This window comes from Meles meles, chromosome 19 (genome assembly GCF_922984935.1).
Source record: "Meles meles chromosome 19, mMelMel3.1 paternal haplotype, whole genome shotgun sequence".
NCBI classification, from domain to species: Eukaryota; Metazoa; Chordata; class Mammalia; order Carnivora; family Mustelidae; genus Meles; species Meles meles.
In genome coordinates this window covers 52,987,013-53,009,271 of record NC_060084.1, presented here as the reverse complement: position 1 = coordinate 53,009,271, position 22,259 = coordinate 52,987,013, and the positions used below count along the sequence as shown (strand labels likewise).

The window sequence follows — 22,259 nt, the reverse complement described above, 5'->3', positions numbered from 1 at the left end:
CACAGAAACAGAATCCTACCAAAGTAGCCTTCAAAGTCTGGCTTCATTCACTTGGCATGCTGCATTAGAGGGTTCCGCATGTTGCTGGGTGTGTATGCCCATAATTTGTCCCTGTACTTGCTGCTGGTACGTCACTGTTTCTGTGTGCCCTCATGTTGCGTACACTACCCTGGGGAAACCACTGGGGTTGTTTCTAGGTTTGGGGTGACTATGAATAATGGAACTGTCCGTATTCACTTGAAGGTTTCTGTGGGAATGTGTTTTTATTTCTCTTGCGTAAATGTCTAGGCATCGAGTTGCTCGGTCCCATAAGACATGTAGGTTGAACTGGGACAAAACCACCAAACTCTCCTCCACGGTGGCTGTAGCATTTGGCGATCCCACCAGCAGAGTGTGGTGAGTTCTGATTGCCCCACAGTGTCTTCAGTGGTTGACATTACCAGGATTTTTCTTGTATTTGTGTTTGGATTTTTTGGTTTGTTTGTTTAGCCATTCTAAGAGGTGTGCACTGGTTTTACTCTGGGATTTCCTAAGGACAAGTGGGGGGGTGGGCACATTTTCATGTGCTCATTTGCCTCCCATTGTCCTTCTTTGGTGAGGTGGCTGGCTGGTTCAGTCTTTGGCTTCTCTGTTTTGACTAGAGTAGAGCATGCAAAACAAAAGCTTTACTCTCTAACCTTTTTAACTGTCCAGGTCAGCGGCCTTAAGCCCATTCCCATTGTTGTTCCACCATCACCAGTAACCATCTCCACAAAGTTTTTCATCATCCCAATCTGACATTTTGTGCCTATTAAATTAATAGCCCTCGATTCCCCCTGTCCCCCACCATCCCCTGACTCTGGCAACCATCATTCTCTCTTCCGTGTCTATGAATGTGCCTACTCTAGATATGTGATGTAAGTGGAATCCTCCAGGATTGGTCCTTTTGTGACTGGCTTATTGCACTTAGAATAATGTGCTCAATCCATGCTGTAGAATGTACCATACTTTCCTTCTTTCCCAGACTGCGTAATATGGCACTGTATGGACATACCAGCCTTTGTCTCTCCGTTCCTCTCTTGGTAGACCCTTGGGTTGCTTCCACCGTTCAGCGCTTATGAATGATGTTGCCATGAACTCAGATGTAGAAATTATCTATTCAAGTGCCTGCCTTGGATCCTTTGGGTATGTACCCAGATGGGAAATTCCTGGATCCTCTGCTAACCCCATGTTTAATTTTTTGAGGAACTGCCGTACTGATGGCACAGCAAATGCACCATTTTACAACCTCAAGAGCAAAACCAGGAGTTCCACTTTCTCTGCATCCAGGCCAACACTTGTGATTTCCTGCTTTTTGTTTCTTTTTTTTCTCATAACAGCCATCAGAATGAGTGTGAAGAGGTTTCTCATTGTGTGCCTGTTGTCTGCATTTTGCTGATATTAGATGTTGAGCATCTTTTCACGCGCTTAGTGGTCTTTTGGATCCTTTTGCAGAAATATCTATTCAAATCTGTGCAATTTGTAGTTACAGTGGTTGGTTTTTTCATTGTTGAGACACCATTTTTTATACAATTGTGTTTTGTTTGCTGTCTTATTGCTTTGTCTTGAGAATCTTTGAAATATTTAAAAACAACTTTTTCATCAGATATGTATTTGTAGGTATTTTCTCTCTGTCTGTCGCTTTTCTTTTAGCTCTGGCAATGGTGGCTTTCACAGAACAGCAGGTCCCTCTTCCCCAAGTCTTCTGTTATGCCTGAGGTGACCCACTAGGGCCTCAGGACATGGAAGAACAGAGTAAAAAAGGTCAGGGGGCTGGATGGGGACATTTGGGGGTGGGAAAATCCTGGGGGGGTTGTTTTGTTGTTGCTTTGTTTTTTGAGATTTTATTTATTTATTTGCAGAGAGAGATCACAAGTGGGCAGAGAGGCAGGCAGAGAGAGAGAGAGAGAGGGAGAAGCAGGTTCCATGCTGAGCAGAGAGCCTGATGTGGAGCTCGATCCCTGGACCCTGAGATCATGACCTGAGTCAAAGGCAGAGTCTTAATCCACTGAGCCACCCAGGTGCCCCCAAAATCCTGTTTGTTTTATCATCATTATATATCCAAAAATAAAGTCCCCACTCTCCATGGTTGGAGCCAGCACCATGTCCCACCTGGGGAAGCCAGCAGTGCCCTCCAAATCGCTGTCTTACCATCATGGACCCACTCTGCCTGCTCCTGAGCAGAACAGCCATGGGGATCCTATTGAAAGGAAAGTTCAGTCATATATCTGCTCTCCTCAAAGGCTTCCAGATTCTCGCATTTTCTTTTCTTTTTGAGCTTTCTATCTTTTTAAATAATTTTTAAAATTTTTAAATAAACATATAATGTATTATTCGCCCCAGGAGCACAGGTCTGTGAAACGCCAGGTTTACACAATTCACAGCACTCACCATAGCACATACCCTCCGAAATGTCCTTAACCCCACCACCTTCTCCCTACCCCCTCCCCACCGCCCCTCACCCAGTCAGATTCTTGCATTTTCTGCAAGGCTCCTGTGATTTGCACCAGGAGGATGTCTGCACCTTGTGGGATCTGCATGCCTACCCCTGGGTCTCTACCCCCATGAGGTTTCCACGTCCTCAAGGTCTCCACACCCTCAGGGTCTGCATCCCATCGGGTCTGCACCCCCAGTCCCACAGGGCCTGCACCCCCACCAGATCAGCACCATCATCCCAGCATCCCCACCTTGCACTCCTGTGCTCTCAACCCCATCCTCTTGTTTCCACACCAGCCCTCCTCCTGTCTCAGAGCGCCTTCACTCACCTTTCCCCATTGTCCATTTCTTGGGATAATTTTCTCTCAGGCAAATACAGAACCTGCTCTGTCACCTGCCTTCAAGTCTTTGCTCAAATGTCACCTCCTCAGCTTTTGGTTCCAGAACACGGTCCCCAATATGCCATGTGCGCTCAGTCTGCAAGGCTTTTCTGCAAACACATATTCTACCCAAAGCGCGCTAATATTATTTCTTATTTATTTCTTTTGATTTCTTATCTCCAGAATGACAGGTTCTTGATGACAGAGATTTTGTTGTGATCACTGATGCACCCGAAACCAAAACAAGGTGACACATAGTAGGTGTTCAGTAGTACTTGCTGAAGGAGTCTATTCTTTTTTTTTCCACTTTTTTAAAATTTCTTTTCAGCGTAAGAGTATTCATTGTTTTGGCATCACACCCAGTGCTCCATGCAATACGTGCCCTCCCTATTACCCACCACCTGGTTCCCCAACCTCCCACCCCCCGCCCCTTCAAAAACCCTCAGGTTGTTTCTCAGAGTCCATAGTCTCTCATGGTTCATCTCCCCTTCCAGTTTCCCTCAACTCCCTCTCCTCTCCATCTCCCCATGTCCTCCGTGTTCTTTGTTATGCTCCACAAATAAGTGAAACCATATGATACTTGACTCTCTCTGCTTGACTTATTTCACTCAGCATAATCTCTTCCAGTCCCGTCCACGTTGCTACAAAAGTTGGGTATTCGTCCTTTCTGATGGAGGCATAATACTCCGTAGTGTATATGGACCACATCTTCCTTATCCATTCATCCGTTGAAGGGCATCTTGGTTCTTTCCCCAGTTTGGCTACCGTGGCCATTGCTGCTATAAACATTGGGGTACAGATGGCTCTTCTTTTCACCACATCTGTATCTTTGGGGTAAATACCTAGTAGTGCAATTGCAGGGTCATAGGGAAGCTCTATTTTTAATTTCTTGAGGAATCTCCACACTGTTCTCCAAAGTGGCTGCACCAACTTGCATTCCCACCAACAGTGTAAGAGTGTTGAAGGAGTCTATTCTTAACTGAATATGATTCAAAATCATGTGAGTCACACACCCACACAGGGCTAGTTGGCTTTTAGGACCAAGCCTGAAGATGATTAGGACTTGGAGATGCAGGGTTGGGGAGGAAAGGGCACTTCAGGAGAAGGAAGGGCACATGCAAAACCTTGGCCCAGCTGGTTGTGGAGACATTGCAAGATGCAGGGAGAGGTAGAGATCCCGGTGGAGGGTCCAGTGGGGAGCGGACCATGCCATGCCTTCAAACCCAGACTTGGTCTTGGCCCTGGAGAGGATCCATAGCTCTTCATGCTGTGGAGGAAGTGGATGATTATGGTCTCCCAAGACTCAGTGTGCTGAGGAGAGAGAGGGAGGCTGGAGGCAGGTGGGTTAGAAGTCTGGGGAAGAAGGAGGCCACAGGTACAATTAAGGTCAGGATGGGGCGGAGACTGGTCTCAGGATGAGCCTAGGAGGAAGGATGGCAAAACTGAGTGATGTACTGGGTCAGGCAGAAGGGAGGGAGGTCACAGTGGAGAGCCACACCCCAGTTCTGGCCTTACAGAGGAGAGCCCTGTCAACCATGTGAGGGAAATCCCATAGAGAAGTGGCTTTGGGAGGAATGAAGCAGCTCAATTCTGGCCATGCTGAGTGGAGCGATGCTGGGGCCATCCTGGAGCAGGTGTTGGTGGGATGTTGGGTGATGAGCTGCCCACGTCACTCACCTGAGGGATTAACCGGGGGTGGGCTTTGCCTCCTGCAGGTCCCCTGCAGGCCTGGCTGTCTCCTTCCTGAGGAACCTCACTCTGAGAGAAGAGACCAGGGTCGTTCAGTCTGATCATGGGGGTGCAGGGTGAACTGACCCACCCGTGTTGCCAGTTAAGGGTTTGGAGGGGAGACTGAGGTAAGAGAGGGCAGGTCTGGTCCCACAGATTAGCTTGAGCTGAGCAGGGAAATCCCCTCATGGACACTCAGTGGAATCCTCCTTCCTGCCCCATCCTCAGCCTGTTCAGTCCCTCCTGCACCCGTCTGGGACTCTGCCACATGCCCCTGCCCTCCCTACCTCTCCCCTTCCTCTGGGGCAGTGCTCACATGAGGATGATGAGACAGAGGAGGAGAAACAGGGTCTTGACAGCTGCTTCTGCAATGGCCACCAGAACCAACTCTGCCATGGGCTCTGATTTTACTGTAGGGACATGGGACAAGGACAGATTCATGGACTTGAACGCAGCCCTGTGTCCTTCACTCCAGCATGACTCTGGCCATTGGTTCTCCAGACTTTCCTGCATCACTGGATGCGGGACCACCTGTTTCTGGGGGTCGCCCCACCGCATACACTGCCCTTCCAGCAGGAGGACTGGACAAATATGCAAAAGCTGGACTTCATTAAAGTGAATCCTCTTGTTCACTTGATCCTATTGAGAATGTAAGAAGGCAACCTACGTATTGGGAGGCAATATTTGCCAATCACAGATCTGATAAAGGTGTAGTGTCCAGCACATGTAAAGAATACTTACTCAACTACAAAACGGTAATCAACGCACTTTAAAGGTGGACAAAGGACTTCAAAAGTTTCTCCAGAGAAGATATGCCATTACAAAATGCAAATCAGACCACACTGGGACAGTCCCTCACACCCACAAATAGGCTATAATTATTTTGAAAAAGAAAACAACAATGTTGGGAAGAGTGTGTAGAAAAGGGAACTCTCACACACTTCTGGTGGGGGTGAAAAATGGTGCTGCCACTGTGGGAAACAGTCTGGCATTATCCTCAAAAACTTAAAACATAGAAACTACCCTTGGACCCTGCATTTCCACTCCTGGACATATGCTCGGGAAAGCTTAAAAGAATGTTCCAACAAAAACGCGTCCTCCAGGGGTGCCTGGCTGGCTCAGTGTGTTAAGCCACTGCTCTCTGCTCGGCAGGGAGCCTGCTTCCCTCTCTCTCTGCCTACTTGTGATCTCTCCCTGTCATATAAGCAAATAAAATCTTTCTTAAAAAATGTGTCCTTCAGTGTTCTTAGCATTATGATAGCCCCAAACAGAAACCACCCACATGTCCATCGCCTGATCAGTGAATGGATAGAACGTGGTACATCCATGCAATAGAATAGTATCCAGACAAAAAAGAATTGGTATTCATAGAAGCTCTATGAATGATCCTTGAAGACGTTTTGGTAAAATGAAAGCTAGACATAAGAGACCATAGTTTGTGGGATTTCATTTAGCTAACATGTTCCCAGCGGGCAAATCCGCAGAGAGAGGCAGGCTCCTGGTAGCAGGGGGTCAGGAGGAGGAGGAATAGGGAATGACTGTCTAAGAGGCAGGGCGTTTCCCATTAGGGGTGATGACAATGCAGGGGGGTTGGAGTCAGGTAGGGGTGATGGTCCTACAACATTGTGAATGTCCCAAAACCACCTATTGTACACTTTGAAATGGCCAAAATATCATGTTTTCTTATAGGTGAATTTACCCTCAAGGACACAGTACTGCATATATATATATATATATATATATATATATATATATATATAATACTGTATAGCAGTTCCCACCTGGTACTGGCAAAGATCAGAACTTTCACCCCATGCAGGGCTGGTGAAAACATAGGCTTTGACACTGGCTGTTGGGAAAATAAACTCGTCCACCCTTTGTGGAGAAAACTTTGCCCTGTCTCTCAAGATTACAAAGAACCTATGATTGAGCTATTTTGGTTTTAAGAGTGTACCCTATAGACATAAACACACACACACACACACACACAGGCACACGTACATGAAATGAGATGGAACAGTATGGATTACAGTGTTGCTGTGTTTCTGTTGGTAGAAGGAAATGAATGCCATGATTTTCCGTTAAGAGAAGACACACACTGAATCAGAATCCATCCATGGGAAGGAATACCGCACAGTCTGGGAGGAGATCGAGGACAGTCTGTACTACTGATATCAGAGGACCCCTCAGATCCTCCAGGCAAACACACTAAGGCTTAGAGCAGCCCATGGACACTGCTTACTTCCCAGGAGGAAATTGTACCTCTAAGGACAGTATCTCCTGTACATTTTGGATGTTTGTCCGTGTGAATACGTGTTCAGAAGTACTTAAAAAAGCAGTTGTTAGGGAGAATAAAAGATGGGACAGGAGGAGTCATCAGGAGATGCATGATAAGGGGCAGATCTGCTGGGTTCACGTTGCCCTGTTCTCCCTCTCCTGATGACGGGGTGGGGAGGGAGGTGTGCAGAAGAGGGAAGGGGAGCCCATGGGGACAGCTCTCACAGGGACATGGGGGCTGGGGAAGGAGAGGAAACACTGTCTTCACCCATAAGGGATCTCTGTCATCTCCGTTAGTGCAGAGAGTGGCAGGGACATGACTCTGTGCTGAGGTTTGAAAAACCCCACACTCTATACCCAGGGAGGAGGCTCCTTCCTACCTCGGCTGTGTCCCAGGAAGACACCAGTTGCTGGATTCTGTGTGGCACCTGGGATGGGAAGAGGGGATTTCCCCTTTCAGTGAGGCAGGGGCATGTGAGATACATGTAGGTATCTTCTCCTCACCCCCAGACACCACAGAAACACAGGAGGGACAGGGCTTGAGTCCTTCTAGGTCCCACACTCAGACAGACCTCCCAGTAAAACTCCGAGGCTCCCCAAACCGACCTTCCTGCCCCTCACCCCTTCAGGGAATCGGGCATCCTTGCCCCACACTCACAGGTGACATTGAGCTGGACGGTCCTCTCCACCATCACACCAGCTGCAGGGAGGTACACTTGACAGGTGAGGTTGGTGCCATGGTCCTGAGGCCGTGGGGTGAGGGTGAGCACCGAGGAGAGGTGAGTCCTGGGACCCAGGGAGGTGAGGGCAGCTGATGTCCAGGAGAAGATGGGCGGCGTGCTCCTCTCACAGGCCCAGGGCACAGAGCAGGTCAGGTTCCTGGGGTGTCCAGACTCCAGGGTCCCCGGGATGAGGATGTCAGGTGTGTGGTTGAGAGCTGTGAGGAGATGGAGAGACACGGGAATCAGGGGGAGGGTCCGAGGTGAGACCCTGAGAGAAGCCTCAGGCTTTGGTCCAGCTCCTGCTTCTGAACGTTGACATGTGTTACCTCTAACCCTTCCCAGGAGGGGGTGTCCCATCCTGGCTCTGACCCAGGACCCCCATCCATCCACTGCAGCCTCTCCTGGAGTCTCCTCCTTACCTGTCACTTGCACGGAGAGCTGACTCTGCATGTAACTATATCTCACATAAGGCCCACTCTCCACTCTAAAGAAGTACGTCCCCGAGTCCCTTCTCTGTGCATCTCTGATGTCCAGGGAGCAGTTGTAGGCCTGGGGGTCCCCGAGGAGGCGGAATCGGCCCTGGGTCTCCTCCTGCACTTTACGATCTGGGTTGTTTGTGGCCACTGGAGCATCGTGGTCTTCACTGGCCCCTTCCCGGAACCAGTAGCCATGAGCAGGGGAAGACCAGCCCCAGTAGTCCCTGATGTTGAAGTGGCAGGGCACGGAGATGCACAGGCCCTCCTGCACCGTCAGGGACTCCTGCACCTGCAGCTGGTATCTTGGATACTGAGCCAGGGACCCTGTGGAGAATCGAGGGTCAGCAGCAGCCGCCGCCCACCTGGCCCCCTCCCCTCGGCCCACTCACCTGTCCAGAGCAGGGCTAGAAGCAGCAGCAGCGGCAGCAACATCGTTGAGATGGAGGGTGTGTGGGCCTCCTGTGGGTGAGGGGGAAGAGGAAGGCAGCGGGAGGGAGGCTGAGGGGGACCCACGGGAAGCTGGGGAGGAGCACAGGGCCTCGTGGTTCACAGAAGAGGAACCGCAGCTCCAGAGCTCTCCCCGCTCTCTACGCAGAGCCGGCCACACCCTTGGCTGGACACCAGGAAGACCTATCCAGGGAGGAGACAGCAGGAGCAGACCCCTGTCTTGCCCCTCATCTCGGCACTTTCCTCTGGCACCAGAGCCTGGACCAGGACCTCTGAGGACACGTGAGGCCTGGGACACAATGAGTCTCCTAAGGTCTCTTCCACCTGAGGGGCTTGTCTGCGCAGCACCGTCTACACTGGGGAGCTAGTCAACTCCTGGCTAGACCTGGAGGGTCACAGCCTCATCTAGACCCTCAGGTGTTCTGTCCTGGAAGGTAGATGATTCTGTAGGTCTGTGTGAGCCTCTGGGGCAGAAGGAGAGAAGGGATCCTGGGTGAAGAGAAGGCAGCAGCCATTCATACATTCCTTCATTCATTCTCCATGAGCTTAGTGAACATCTGTGTTGGGGGAACTGGAGACGAGACAGCTGGACCTGGCCTGGTCCATCCCATGATGCAGTCCCCACCCAGGGAGCCACTTCCTCCGTAGACACACCGGACTTTCTCTTTGTCCCTGTGAGGTTCACAGCTGCAGACACTTAGTCTTTTTAAATGTGTCTGCTAATGAACCATGGAACACTACCTCAAAAACTAATGATGTCCTGGGGCGCCTGGGTGGCTCAGTGGATTAAGCCGCTGCCTTCCGCTCAGGTCATGATCTCAGGGTCCTGGGATCAAGCCCCACATGGGGCTCTCTGCTCCACAGGGGGCCTGCTTCCTCCTCTCTCTCTGCCTGCCTCCTGCCTACTTGTGATCTCTCTCTCTGTCAAATAAATAAATAAAATCTTAAAAAAAAAACTAATGATGTCCTGTATGGTGACTAACATCACATAATATAAACAAACAAACAAACAAATAAATGTGTCTGCTGGCCTACTGGATATTTTCTAAATATACAGGGATGGGTCCTTTTTTCTTTCCCTTCTACTATGCTGATTCATGAAGTTTCAATGGCATCTCCGAAATGAGAATTATGTGGGATCTGCATGTAAATGTGAAGGGAGAACTGTGTTCATGAGCCATGGGAAAAATCTTTTCCATGAATGCTGTCTATACAGTGGTGCATGGACTGAAACAGGTTTGTAGTTCCTCATCATTTCCTGTGATGTAAAAATCAGCTTCTCAAGGTGAAATGTGGCTCAAAACACATATTACTGCAGAAAACATAAGTGGAACAAATACACAGCTGCAATTAAAATCGCAGGTGCTGCCCACGTGATTTTCCATCTCTCTGGAGTACGCACCTGGCAAATCATCGAAGTCTATCTACACAATATAATATGATATATAATTCATTTGCATCATACAGTTGTAAAATGTTGCAAACGCAGTGGTATCTAAAGTATGTTCCTTAAACATTACTAACATGGAGCTGTTTTGCACCTCATCTGATAAATGAGGAATTGAGTCTCCAATAAGTGAAATCACACCTTATTCTAGGTTATTCGAAATGCACCATTGTGGCACATAACAGAAAACCCAAAGTGATGAATTTACAGTTAGGGGAGGTATACCATTTTCATAGACTGGAGGGTTCTGTGAGTTCTCATTATGTTTCTTCAATGTACTTTGTACATTTTAAAATGTACCCTCCTACGGTGTGCATCTCTAGGACTTATGACAAATGTATACCTCCACAATGGAGACAGAGAACAAAAATACCACTCCACGTGGGTTTCTGGAACCTCAGCCCCAGGTAAACATTGATCTAGTCTCTGTCATGCTGAATTAATTTGACCTATTTGAGAATTTCCTAGAAATGTACTCATTTGCATGTTCTGTATTCTCTCACTTAACATACTGCTTTTGAAACGGACCCAAGTTGTGTTTGTATTTCTTAATACATGATTACTAAGTATTATGCCATGATATGAGTGTACTATAACCTCTTATTTATTCACCTCTTGTAGACAGTTGAGATTTTCAAGTTTTGACTATATGAAAGTGAAACTTCTTATGGACATATTTTCATTCTCTTGAGTATATATGCAAGTAGTATAATTGTGAAACACATGTAAGATCATGTCAAGCATGCTTAGATTAAAAAACAGACGTAGGAGATGCTACAGAAGGAAGAAGACCCCTCCCCAAAAGTGTAATTGTTGGGTCAAAGAGTAACTGCGTGTTCCACACTAAGAGAAATTGCTAAACTACTCTCCAAAACGGATTGAACCTTTACCAATCCCAACCACCATGTTCCAGAATTCCAGTGGCTCAACACTCTTCTTAACACTTGATGTTGACAGCCTTTTACATTTTAGCAATTTTAGCAGAAGGGTAGTATTTTCTCACTGTGCTCTTAAGTTAGTAATTTATTCTAATTTAGACATAGTGATATTCACTTGTTATCTCCTTCAATTCTGTGAGGTTAGATGGGTGTATGGAATTATGTAACCATAACCACGGTTAAGAGACTGAAGAGCGCCATTCCCCAAAGCGTTCTTTCCTCCTGTCCCTTGGTGGAAAGATCCTCCCTCCAACCTTAATCTCTGCAGAAATGCTGGTCTCTTCTCCATCCCTGTAGTTCTGTTGTTTACTGAATGTCACAGAAACAGAATCCTACCAAAGTAGCCTTCAAAGTCTGGCTTCATTCACTTGGCATGCTGCATTAGAGGGTTCCGCATGTTGCTGGGTGTGTATGCCCATAATTTGTCCCTGTACTTGCTGCTGGTACGTCACTGTTTCTGTGTGCCCTCATGTTGCGTACACTACCCTGGGGAAACCACTGGGGTTGTTTCTAGGTTTGGGGTGACTATGAATAATGGAACTGTCCGTATTCACTTGAAGGTTTCTGTGGGAATGTGTTTTTATTTCTCTTGCGTAAATGTCTAGGCATCGAGTTGCTCGGTCCCATAAGACATGTAGGTTGAACTGGGACAAAACCACCAAACTCTCCTCCACGGTGGCTGTAGCATTTGGCGATCCCACCAGCAGAGTGTGGTGAGTTCTGATTGCCCCACAGTGTCTTCAGTGGTTGACATTACCAGGATTTTTCTTGTATTTGTGTTTGGATTTTTTGGTTTGTTTGTTTAGCCATTCTAAGAGGTGTGCACTGGTTTTACTCTGGGATTTCCTAAGGACAAGTGGGGGGTGGGCACATTTTCATGTGCTCATTTGCCTCCCATTGTCCTTCTTTGGTGAGGTGGCTGTCTTTGGCTTCTCTGTTTTGACTAGAGTAGAGCATGCAAAACAAAAGCTTTACTCTCTAACCTTTTTAACTGTCCAGGTCAGTGGCCTTAAGCCCATTCCCATTGTTGTTCCACCATCACCAGTAACCATCTCCACAAAGTTTTTCATCATCCCAATCTGACATTTTGTGCCTATTAAATTAATAGCCCTCGATTCCCCCTGTCCCCCACCATCCCCTGACTCTGGCAACCATCATTCTCTCTTCCGTGTCTATGAATGTGCCTACTCTAGATATGTGATGTAAGTGGAATCCTCCAGGATTGGTCCTTTTGTGACTGGCTTATTGCACTTAGAATAATGTGCTCAATCCATGCTGTAGAATGTGCCATACTTTCCTTCTTTCCCAGACTGCGTAATATGGCACTGTATGGACATACCAGCCTTTGTCTCTCCGTTCCTCTCTTGGTAGACCCTTGGGTTGCTTCCACCGTTCAGCACTTATGAATGATGTTGCCATGAACACAGATGTAGAAATTATCTATTCAAGTGCCTGCCTTGGATCCTTTGGGTATGTACCCAGATGGGAAATTCCTGGATCCTCTGCTAACCCCATGTTTAATTTTTTGAGGAACTGCCGTACTGATGGCACAGCAAATGCACCATTTTACAACCTCAAGAGCAAAACCAGGAGTTCCACTTTCTCTGCATCCAGGCCAACACTTGTGATTTCCTGCTTTTTGTTTCTTTTTTTTCTCATAACAGCCATCAGAATGAGTGTGAAGAGGTTTCTCATTGTGTGCCTGTTGTCTGCATTTTGCTGATATTAGATGTTGAGCATCTTTTCACGCGCTTAGTGGTCTTTTGGATCCTTTTGCAGAAATATCTATTCAAATCTGTGCAATTTGTAGTTACAGTGGTTGTTTTTTCATTGTTGAGACACCATTTTTTATACAATTATTATGTTTTGTTTGCTGACTTACTGCTTTGTCCTGAGAATCTTTGAAATATTTAAATACAACTTTTTCATCAGATATGTAATTGTAGGTATTTTCTCTCTGTCGCTTTTCTTTTAGCTCCGGCAGTGGTGGCTTTTACAGAACAGCAGGTCCTTCTTCCCCAAGTCCTGCGTTATGCCTGAGGTGACCCACTAGTGCATCAGGACATGGGAGAACAAAGTAAAGAAGATCAGGGGGCCGGATGGGGACATTTGGGGGTGGGAAAATCCTTTGGGCCATGCAGTGGGCTAAATGATGACCCCAAACATACCCAGGTCTTAATCCGTGGAAATTAGAAATTACCTTACAGGAAACAGTCTTTGCAGATGGGACGAAGCTAGGGATCTGGACTGTGGAGATCACTGTAGATTATCTGTGTTGGGTCCTAAATCTATCAGAGTGTCCTTCTAAAGGGGAAGTAGAGGGTGACTTTCTGCACACAGAGCAGCATGAGGGAACATGACCACAGAGACCCAGGGTGGAGCAGTGACACCCTAGGTTAAGGCAGCCACCATCACCCCAAGAAGCAGGAGAAGGATTCTCTCCTTGAGCCTCCGGAGGGCGTGGAGCTCAACCACTCTTGATTTCTGGGCAGCAAACCTGATTTGGGATTCTGGGGTTCAGGACATGGCTCCCAAAATGTGTGACCTTGGCATCCTGACCCTTTCAGGCTAAAGGAGTTTGAGAACTGGCAGATGGAAGAAGGACTTTGTGACTTTTCCCTCCCTCTATCCAGAGGAAAGGAACATCACAAGCCTGATGACAGATGGACAGAGGGATGGATCCGGCAAGCAGGTTTCTTCAAGCCACTCCAGTTACCACCCACAGCTCAAACCTTTTGTTCTCCCAGGTGTGGCTCCAACTTTCTACTCTTCGGCAAATCTAGCAACAACCCCTCAGGTTTAACCATTTATTGGGGTCTTCATTTTTTTATGAAGTCTCTTGTGCCACATAAATCTCATATAAAATACATCCATACAGTTTCCTCTGGTTCACCTGTCTTGTGTTACAGAGTCCCAGGGAGATCTCAGCAGGGCAGAGGGAAACAACGTATTTCCTTCATATCACAGCTTTCTGACCTCCCTGTGAGAGTTTACATTTCTTTTGTCTTAAGATCCCAAGAGTGTGGCATTTGTTACAAGGACCCTAGGAAGTTAATACAGGCGGGTAATCAGAGATGCTCCCTCTAGGGGGAAAGCAGAAAAGGCAGAAGCTCTCCTCTGGAGCCTTCCTCTGCTCTTCTTTGCAGCAAAGTCCTCACAGGGTTGTCTGTACCCCTTCTGCCATCTCCTCTCATCTGACTCTCCTGAACTTGCTCCAACCACATCTTCACCCCTTTCCTTCCCCTCTGTCAAATCTGTCATTATTGGGTCCCCAGTGACAAACGTGTCTCCAAGTGCCTCATTTTCTATGAGCAATCATCTGTTTCCTCCCTATTGATTATGCCCTTCCAGGAGCTGAGAGATTTAGCATCTTTTCCTGGATCCCTCTGCTGATTCCAGACAGTCATAGCCTGCTCCATCCCTGACATTCTGAGAATGAACATCTCTAAAGTTCTTGACCCCATCCTGCCAGATGCTCAGAGAAGACACTGGTCATCATACTTGCTCCTCTCTTTACCCCTACCTCCCCCGCATCATTTACAAATCCTGGGGGGGGGTTGTTTTGTTGTTGTTTTGTTTTTTAAGATTTTATTTATTTATTTGCAGAGAGAGATCACAAGTAGGCAGAGGGACAGGCAGAAAGAGAGAGAGGGAGAAGCAAGCTCCCTGCTGAGCAGAGAGCCTGATGTGGAGATCGATCCCAGGACCCTGAGATCATGACCTGAGTCAAAGTCAGAGTCTTAATCCACTGAACCACCTAGGTGCCCCCCAAATCCTGTTTGTTTTATCATCATTATATATCCAAAAATAAAGTCCCCACTCTCCGTGGTTGGAGACAGCATCATGTTCCACCTGGGGTACCAGCAGTGCCCTCCAAATCGCTATCTTGCCATCGTGGACCCACTCTGGCTGCTCCTGAGCAGAACAGCCATGGGGATCCTCCTGAAAGGAAAGTTCAATCATATCTCTGCTCTCCTCAAAGGCTTCCAGATTCTTGCATTTTCTGCAAGGCTCACATGATTTGCACCAGGAGGATGTCTGCACCTCTGTGGGATCTGCACTCCTACCCCTGGGTCTCCACCCCCATGAGGTTTCCATTTTCTCAAGGTCTCCACACCCTCTGCATCCCATGGGGTCTGCACCCCCAGTCCCGCAGGGTCTGCACCCCCACCAGAACAGCACCATCGTCCAGGCATCCCCTCCTTGCACTCCTGTGCTCTCAACCCCATCCTCTTGTTTCCACACCAGCCCTCCTCCTGTCTCAGAGCGCCTTCACTCACCTTGTCTCTCAGGAAAACACAGAACCTGCTTTGTCACCTGCCTTCAAGTCTTTGCTCAAATGTCACCTCCTCAGCTCTTAGTTCCAGAACATGGTCCCCAATATGCCACATGCTGCTCAGTCTTCATGGTTTTTCTGCAAACACATATTAGAGCACAAAGTACTCTAATATTATTTCTTATGGACCAGTGACATGCATCTTTCCCATCAGACCTCACATTTGCTGGAGGCCTGTCCTGGTAAGGAGAGGAAGAGCAGATGTGTCTGAGAACTCTGTAGCACTAGAGAGAAATAGGTGGGTGTGTTGGAGTCCTGCTGTCCAGGCTGGGGTGCCATTGGTGCCCTCCCTCTGCTAAGGGGAAGTAGTCACTTTCTGGCCTGGGCTGAGTTAACCACTGTGGTGTCTGGACCTACGGTTCATAAACAGGGGTGTTTGCCTGCCTCTCCCCAAAAGGGGAAATTTGTCAGTGTCTGGACACATTTTATCATCACAGCTTGGGAGGAGGGTGTGTCTGGCATCTAGTAGGTTGAGACTAGGGATGTTTCTACACATCTTCCAATACACAGGACAGCCCTCACTGCAAAATATCATGCAGCTCTAAGTTTCAACAGTGCTGAAGTTGAGAGAACCCAGTATAGAGCTGAGAAGTAGCCAGTTCCTCCAGAGATGGGAACTTGGAGGTTCTCTGTGGGTGTTCAACGCATGAAAGATGGGTAAGGGTCTTGGATACAGAGTGGATGTCAGCTACAGGCAAAGAGGAGACACAGCAGACCCAGTTCATGCCCTTGAGATGCTCCCCATCCAGGGGAGAGACATACAGTGTATAGGCACCTGTCTGGTAGGGGTCATCAGGGTGGAAACGGGCTGGGGCCATGGGACTGGACACTCTGTTGGGTGCTTTGGGGCACAAGTGAGCAGAGTGGACCTGGCCTGTACTCTCAGTGGACACAAAGGAAGGTTCCCAGCTATAGGACCCTACCGTAAGCTCAAGGTCAATGCAGAGGCAAAATTGGGCTGGGCAGTAGGAAGAGCTGTTTGCACCTCCCCACTGTGGTCCCCCACAGGCTCACACAACAGGTGGCAGTTCACCATGTCCTCAGGGGCCTCCAGGTCTTATATCCTGCCCTGCCACATGGTCATCCTGCCAGCCCTGGTGGAGGCCATGCCTACATCCACCAGGGGTGTTAGCCTCAGGCAGTGCAGATGCCTAACTGCCTTGCAGATGCTGATCTCTTACTTCCCTCGTGGGGAGACTGGCTTGTCCATTTGACCACAGTCATGGGACACCATCTGTTTACCCGGTACTGTGCTAGGGCTGGAGCTGGGGCTGGAGGTATACAGACAGACTCTGACCTCAGGAGCCTCCAGTCCTGCCTGACTGGGAGTGTTCAAATCCTTCCCATGGGGGCGCCTGGGTGGCTCAGTGGGTTAAAGCCTCTGCCTTCGGCTCAGGTCATGATCTCAGGGTCCTGGGATGGAGCCCCGCATTGGGCTCTCTGCTCCGCAGGGAGCCTGCTTCCTCCTCTCTCTCTGCCTGCCTCTCTGCCTAGTTGTGATTTCTCTCTGTCAAATAAATAAAATATTAAAAAACAAAAAACAAAAAACAAATCCTTCCCATGGATGGCTCAGGGGGACTGCATGGAGGAAGGGATCTTCAGCTGCTGTCACTCCCCCCATCCTTCTCATATCCTTTTTTATTAAAGATTTTTTAAAAATTTATTTGACAGAGATCACAAGTAGGCAGAGAGGCAGGCAGAGAGAGGTGGGGAGGGGGGAAGCAGGTTCCCCACTGAGCAGAGAGCACAATGCGGGTCTCAATCCCAGGACCCTGAGATCATGACCTGAGCTGAAGGCAGAGGTTTTAACCCACTGAGATACCCAGGTGCCCTTCTCATATTCTTTTCCCCATGTCTTTCATCCCCAGGACCTCTGTGCCCCAACCGCATGCTAGACAGGTCACAGGCCCTTCCCTTGAGGTCCCAGGATCCTCAAGGATCCCTTGAGGTCCTAGGATCCAGGATCCCGAGCACAGGTGCCACACAGACCCCTGTCCTGGCAAGAGCAACACAGAAGACAGTGTTCGTCTGTGTCCCTGGGAATACCTGAAGCTCAACCTGAGAATAAAGTTGAGACTGAGGTCGCTCCTGTCCCTTCTACCATCCTCTCTCATACCTGCTAGAAGGAGCATCCCAGAGACCAGCTTCCTGAAGTTCACTCTGCATGGAGAGGCAGAGAGACCCTGGGGCCCCGCAGATGCCCTGAGCAACAGGTGGGTTTCCCTCCATCTCCAGCCCCTACCCAGGACAGCTCCAGGACCCTGGACAGCGAGGGCAAGGAGCAGCTCAGGTGTGTCCCTCCAGGACAATTCAATGGCCTTTTCACCCCTAAGTGAAGCTACCTCACTATGTCCTGTGCACTCACATGGCCTGCCCTCTTCCATACCTGGAGTTGGGGGAGGCAAGGGCAGGAGGGAGAGGGATCTCTCTCTTTCTCTTCCCCTTCTTATAAGGCCACCCATCTTGGGACTCCACCCTTATGACCTCACTTAATCTTAGTTACCTCTGGAAATACGATCACATTTGGGGTTGGGGCTCCAGGAGATGAATTTGGGGGGCACAACTCAGTCTACAGCATTCAGGTTCCATGGGCTTTCCCACGTTCCATCTTTGTCCTCTTTGTAGGCAGTTTCATATCCCTCATGTGCAAAGAAACAAGTCATATAAATAATTATATTCTGCATTTCCTCTTTCCACTCAAAAGAAATATGTCCTAGCCTCCATCCTCCTGGTGTCAGTGATGCTCAAAGCACAGTTGTATTTCTCAGAGTCTCCAGGGAGGTGGAAACATCCTTGAGTCACAACCTGTAGTACGTGGTCCAGGTGGGTCATGGCCACTGAAGAATCCTGACCAGGCTTATTCCTGTTCTGGAACCAGTAGCCACAAGCAGGTGTGAATTTGTTCCAGCCATCCCGAGGATAGGAGACAGTACAGGTAGTGGAGATGAAAAGCTCTCTCATGTCATCACAAACTGGCTTGTTCGCTTCCAGCGTGAAATCCAGGTGCTCAATCTGGGACCCTGGGGGTGAGAGTCTCTGCCTCAGCCCTCCTGTCCTACCTGCTCACCCCCAGACAGCAGGATTAGCTGCAGCTCTGGGAAGGGATGGGCCAAACCCTTTGCTAGGATTTTCTCTTCCAAGGATTCATGAGCTATAGGACCAAGAGGAAGTTCTGACAGGAAGGTGAGTGACACTGAGGTGTATGCACAGAACAAGAACCTTAGACTTGTTCTGAATCAGAGCTAGGCTGCCCTGAGAGATTGTGCTCACTTCCCATTTTTCAGAGGGGGTTGCTGAAGTTCAGAAAGGGCAACAGACATGCCCTAAGACACCAGGGAAGGCAAGACCTGCTCCCTGTCTCCACACCACCTGCCCATGTCCTGACCTTTGGTCTCTCCACATTAGGGACTAAGGCGCTCCTGGGCAGGTATCAGGAAGTCGTGCTATTCCTGCTGGGGATTAGTTCTGGAGTGGCCCAGTAGGAGCTAAAGGCAGAAGAATATGGAAGAACCCAAAGGGAGCTGAAGGGAGAAGTTTTCCATTCATGCGTTTATTTAACAAAACAGAGTGAACACACTCACTGTGTTGGGGACTGGACCTGAGACCTGACTTCTCTTCTCCCCACTTAGTGGTCCCTAGGCAATTCCTGGATTTCATGACAGGAGCCAGAACCAAGAAGAACAGGCTACATGGGGGGTTATTCTAGGTTTTCACCTGGTTCACCAGGCATTTGATGCCCCCATCTCTGTTTCGAGAGGACAGGATCCGTCCATCTCCTTGGCCATGTCTCCCACCCTCCTCCATCACCACATAAGGGCAGGGCCAGTACAGTGTGTAATACAGGCTTCGTGAGCAAATACTCGAATACATGGTTGGAGGTTGTCCCAGTTCACAGTGCAAAACACCTCCTGATCCAGCATCCCACAGCGGACTTTTTCTTAAGAATGCTTTCACTTTGGGCCTCCCCTCCTCTTGCCAAGATTCACATGTGTGGATGTTTCTCTTGCTTTTCAGCAGCCTATATGTGTGCGTCCAGAGCTGCCTGACATCCTGCAGAGTCCTGTCTGTTCTGTGGTTGGAGGAGCAATTTGTATTTAGGGTGAATAGGGTGAATCCTCCCAGAGGATGGAGGCTGGGACCTATTTTTTTTTTTTTTTTGAGTGGGAAGAGGAAATGCAGAATATCATTGTTTAGGATGTATCCATGTGCAATTAGGTTTTGTTACAAAATATCCCTTGCAAACTGTGATCAAAAGCCATCGTCTCTCCTTGCAGAGGTTCCTGGAATGCTACTTTTAAACCACCTCCCATCCAGGACTGAGCAAACCAAAACAGAGCCCACCTTGAAACCTCAACACACCAACAGAGGAAGAAGGAGTGTGTTCTTGACTGTTGAGACCATCTTCCTTGTGGGAATCCGCAGAAGCGGAAATGCAGGATGTGGCCACCAGATGGCAGTAATGATTCCTCAAATTCCGGCGTTAAACTAGAAGGCTAAAGGAATTATGTGAAAGGTCATCTGAGATTTTTTTTTTTTAAGATTTTTATTTATTTATTTGACAGAGAGAGTGATCACAAGCAGGCAGAGAGGCAGGCGTGGGGGGGGGGGCGCAGAAATAGGCTCCCTGCTGAGCAGAGAACCCAATGCTAATGCGGGGCTCTATCCCAAGACCCTGAGACCATGACCTGAGCAGAAGGCAGAGGCTCAATCCACTGAGCTAGCCAGGCGCCCCCATCTGAGATTTTTATGATCCCCAGGAAGTGGCCCAGTTAACTGAGGGAAGCCTGTTACTGTGAACACTGGTGTCAATTAACTACAGTGCCAAACGCTTTACCTGTAATGCATCCTTTGAGCCTCATGTAGACACGTTGAGGTCTGTAGTAATGATCCCTTTCCCTTTCATGAGCGATGATGAGGTTGATAGATGTGATATTTTTTCCTTTTGCTCTTTAGATGGCTCTATGGAGATACAACTGCTGCACGAAAAATGGCACATATTTAATGTATGCAATTTGATGAGTTTGTACTTATGCATTGCACCTCTGAAATCGTGACCACGATCCTGGTTACAAACATGCCCACTCCCTCTCAAAGTTTCCTGGTGCCTCTCTGCTGTTTGTTCCTTTTTGTTTTGTCTGTTTGTTGTTGTTGTTGTAGTAAGAAAACTTAACAGGAGATCTACCCCCTTAACAAATTTGTTAAGTGCCCAAAACAGTATTGCTAACTGCAGGCATTACACAATACAGCAGATCTCACAACGGATGCATTTTGCATCCCTGAAACTTTATATCTTCTGACCAACAGCTCCCCTTTCCCTTCCCTGCAGCCCCTGGCAACCACCACAGTACTCTCTGCTTCAGTGAACTTGACTATTTTAGAGCTTTCATTTAAGTCCATTTGTGGAGCATTTGCCCTTCTTCGATTGGCTTATCCCATTTAGCATAAGGTCTTAACAAAATGCATAAGGGAGTGCTTCAGGTCGAAATGGAAGGTTGCGAGACCGCCTGCATGAGTATATGGAAGTATGGGAATGGCGGGTACACAGACAAATACGGAACACGGTAACCCTGGAATGGTGGTGTATGAATCACTTAATTTTAGTATAAAAGCGAAAAGACAAAAGTGTTGAGAATAACTATTGCTAAGACAATTTGTTAATGGATACTTGATATGAAAAGGTGTAAATTGTGGCATCAAAAATACAAGTGTTGAGGGGCTGAAGTGTAGAGTTTTGTATGGGATTAAGTTAAGTTGCGATCAGGTTATGACAGACTGTCCCAAAAATTGAGATATTTCACGATGTCGCTTTCTGGAGAGCAAATCAAGCTCCTGTTGGAGACAGATTTGAATCTCATCTGTTTATCTCTAAAGCATCTGTTTATAACTGTACAGTCCAAATCCCCAAACCTGCAAATAGAAAATACATAGTGAGGAACACAATGTGGGTTATTTAAGGTGGAGTAATTATTGACCTGACCACCAGGTCTGGGGCTCCTGTCTTATACGTCTCTGTCTCTGAGTCCTCCCATTCCCCCCCCCCCGAAAGATTTAATTAGTTAATTAATTTCAAGTGCAAGCCGGGGGAGGGGTGGGGTGGACGGGAGAGAGAGAAAACCTCAGGCAGACTCCCTGCCGAGTGCAGAGCCCAACTCTGGGCAAGATCTCACAACCTTGAGATCATGACCTGAGATGAAATCAGAAGTCACAAGTTTAACCGACTGAGCCACCCAGGAACCCCTCTGAGTCCCCTTTTTTATTCAGGGCATAATTTGACCCGGCTTTAGGTGTGGCTGGCTCCAGGGTTCATATGACAGAGGCCCTATCACTCTCCTTGCATTTATTTTTTATTATTTTTATTTTTATTTATTTATTTATTTATTTAATTGGTGGTGTAGTTGCTGATTTTACTCTCTGGCTTTTGTTCTCAAATTCATAAAGGTAGGAAGGGCGATACCCACTCAGGCCTACAGAGCGGACGGTGAGGTCACCGAAACCTACAGAGATCAGATAATTTGGGAGCAGAAACGAGTCTGTGCCCTTCGCCACCGCCCCCACGACGCCCCCCTGGCAGCGGCGCTTCTCTCAACGTTCCCTGCCGGGTTAGGGCGCCCTCTGCTGCTCACGCAGAGAGTTACCCAGATGGCGGCACCACCTGTGTCGTCCTTCCATTACTCTTTCAAGCCATTCGCTTCCACACCAGCTGCGCCCTGACACCTGGTTCCCACCCTGCTACTCAGAAGCCAGTCTCTCCGACAGTCTCGCTACACAGGAATGATAAAAGGCAAAGAATTGTTACTATTATCACTGTTGTTATTACCCATGTTATTGTTAATGTTATTTTCCCATTCCACTTCATTCTTCCCTGGCTGATGGGGCGAGGGAGGGTCCTGCCTCCTATCCTCTCTCTCCAGTTCGCATGGAACCCCCATGAAAATGTAGACCGTCTCAGGGTTGCTGCGATTGACAACTTCATGGCTCCCCCTGACGGTCTGATGCACTTGGGGTGATAGGTTTGCCCACACGGGACCACAGGGACCAGGCTGAGGGGCGTCAA

The 22,259-nt window shown here is 48.2% G+C and overlaps 1 protein-coding gene across 8 annotated transcripts; it reads right to left on the bottom strand.

Moving 5' to 3' along the window:
* Positions 1–3,688: 3,688 nt before the first annotated feature.
* On the bottom strand, positions 3,689–8,540 carry LOC123931332 (myeloid cell surface antigen CD33-like). 8 transcript variants are annotated; one of them, XM_045988325.1, is made up of 7 exons: positions 8,427–8,540; positions 7,981–8,361; positions 7,498–7,776; positions 7,220–7,267; positions 4,879–4,972; positions 4,512–4,592; positions 3,689–4,255 (listed from the first exon to the last, which is right to left on the bottom strand). In XM_045988325.1, the coding sequence occupies exons 1-6, from the start codon at positions 8,467–8,469 to the stop codon at positions 4,520–4,522; spliced, it is 918 nt and encodes a 305-aa protein (XP_045844281.1). In that variant the 5' UTR covers positions 8,470–8,540; the 3' UTR covers positions 3,689–4,255; positions 4,512–4,519. The 8 variants fall into 8 exon arrangements, 7 of the variants coding, with proteins under 7 accessions (XP_045844281.1, XP_045844282.1, XP_045844283.1 ...); XM_045988326.1 differs by having other exon boundaries at positions 3,689–4,187; XM_045988327.1 differs by having other exon boundaries at positions 3,689–4,101.
* Between the last annotated feature and the right edge of the window lie 13,719 nt (positions 8,541–22,259).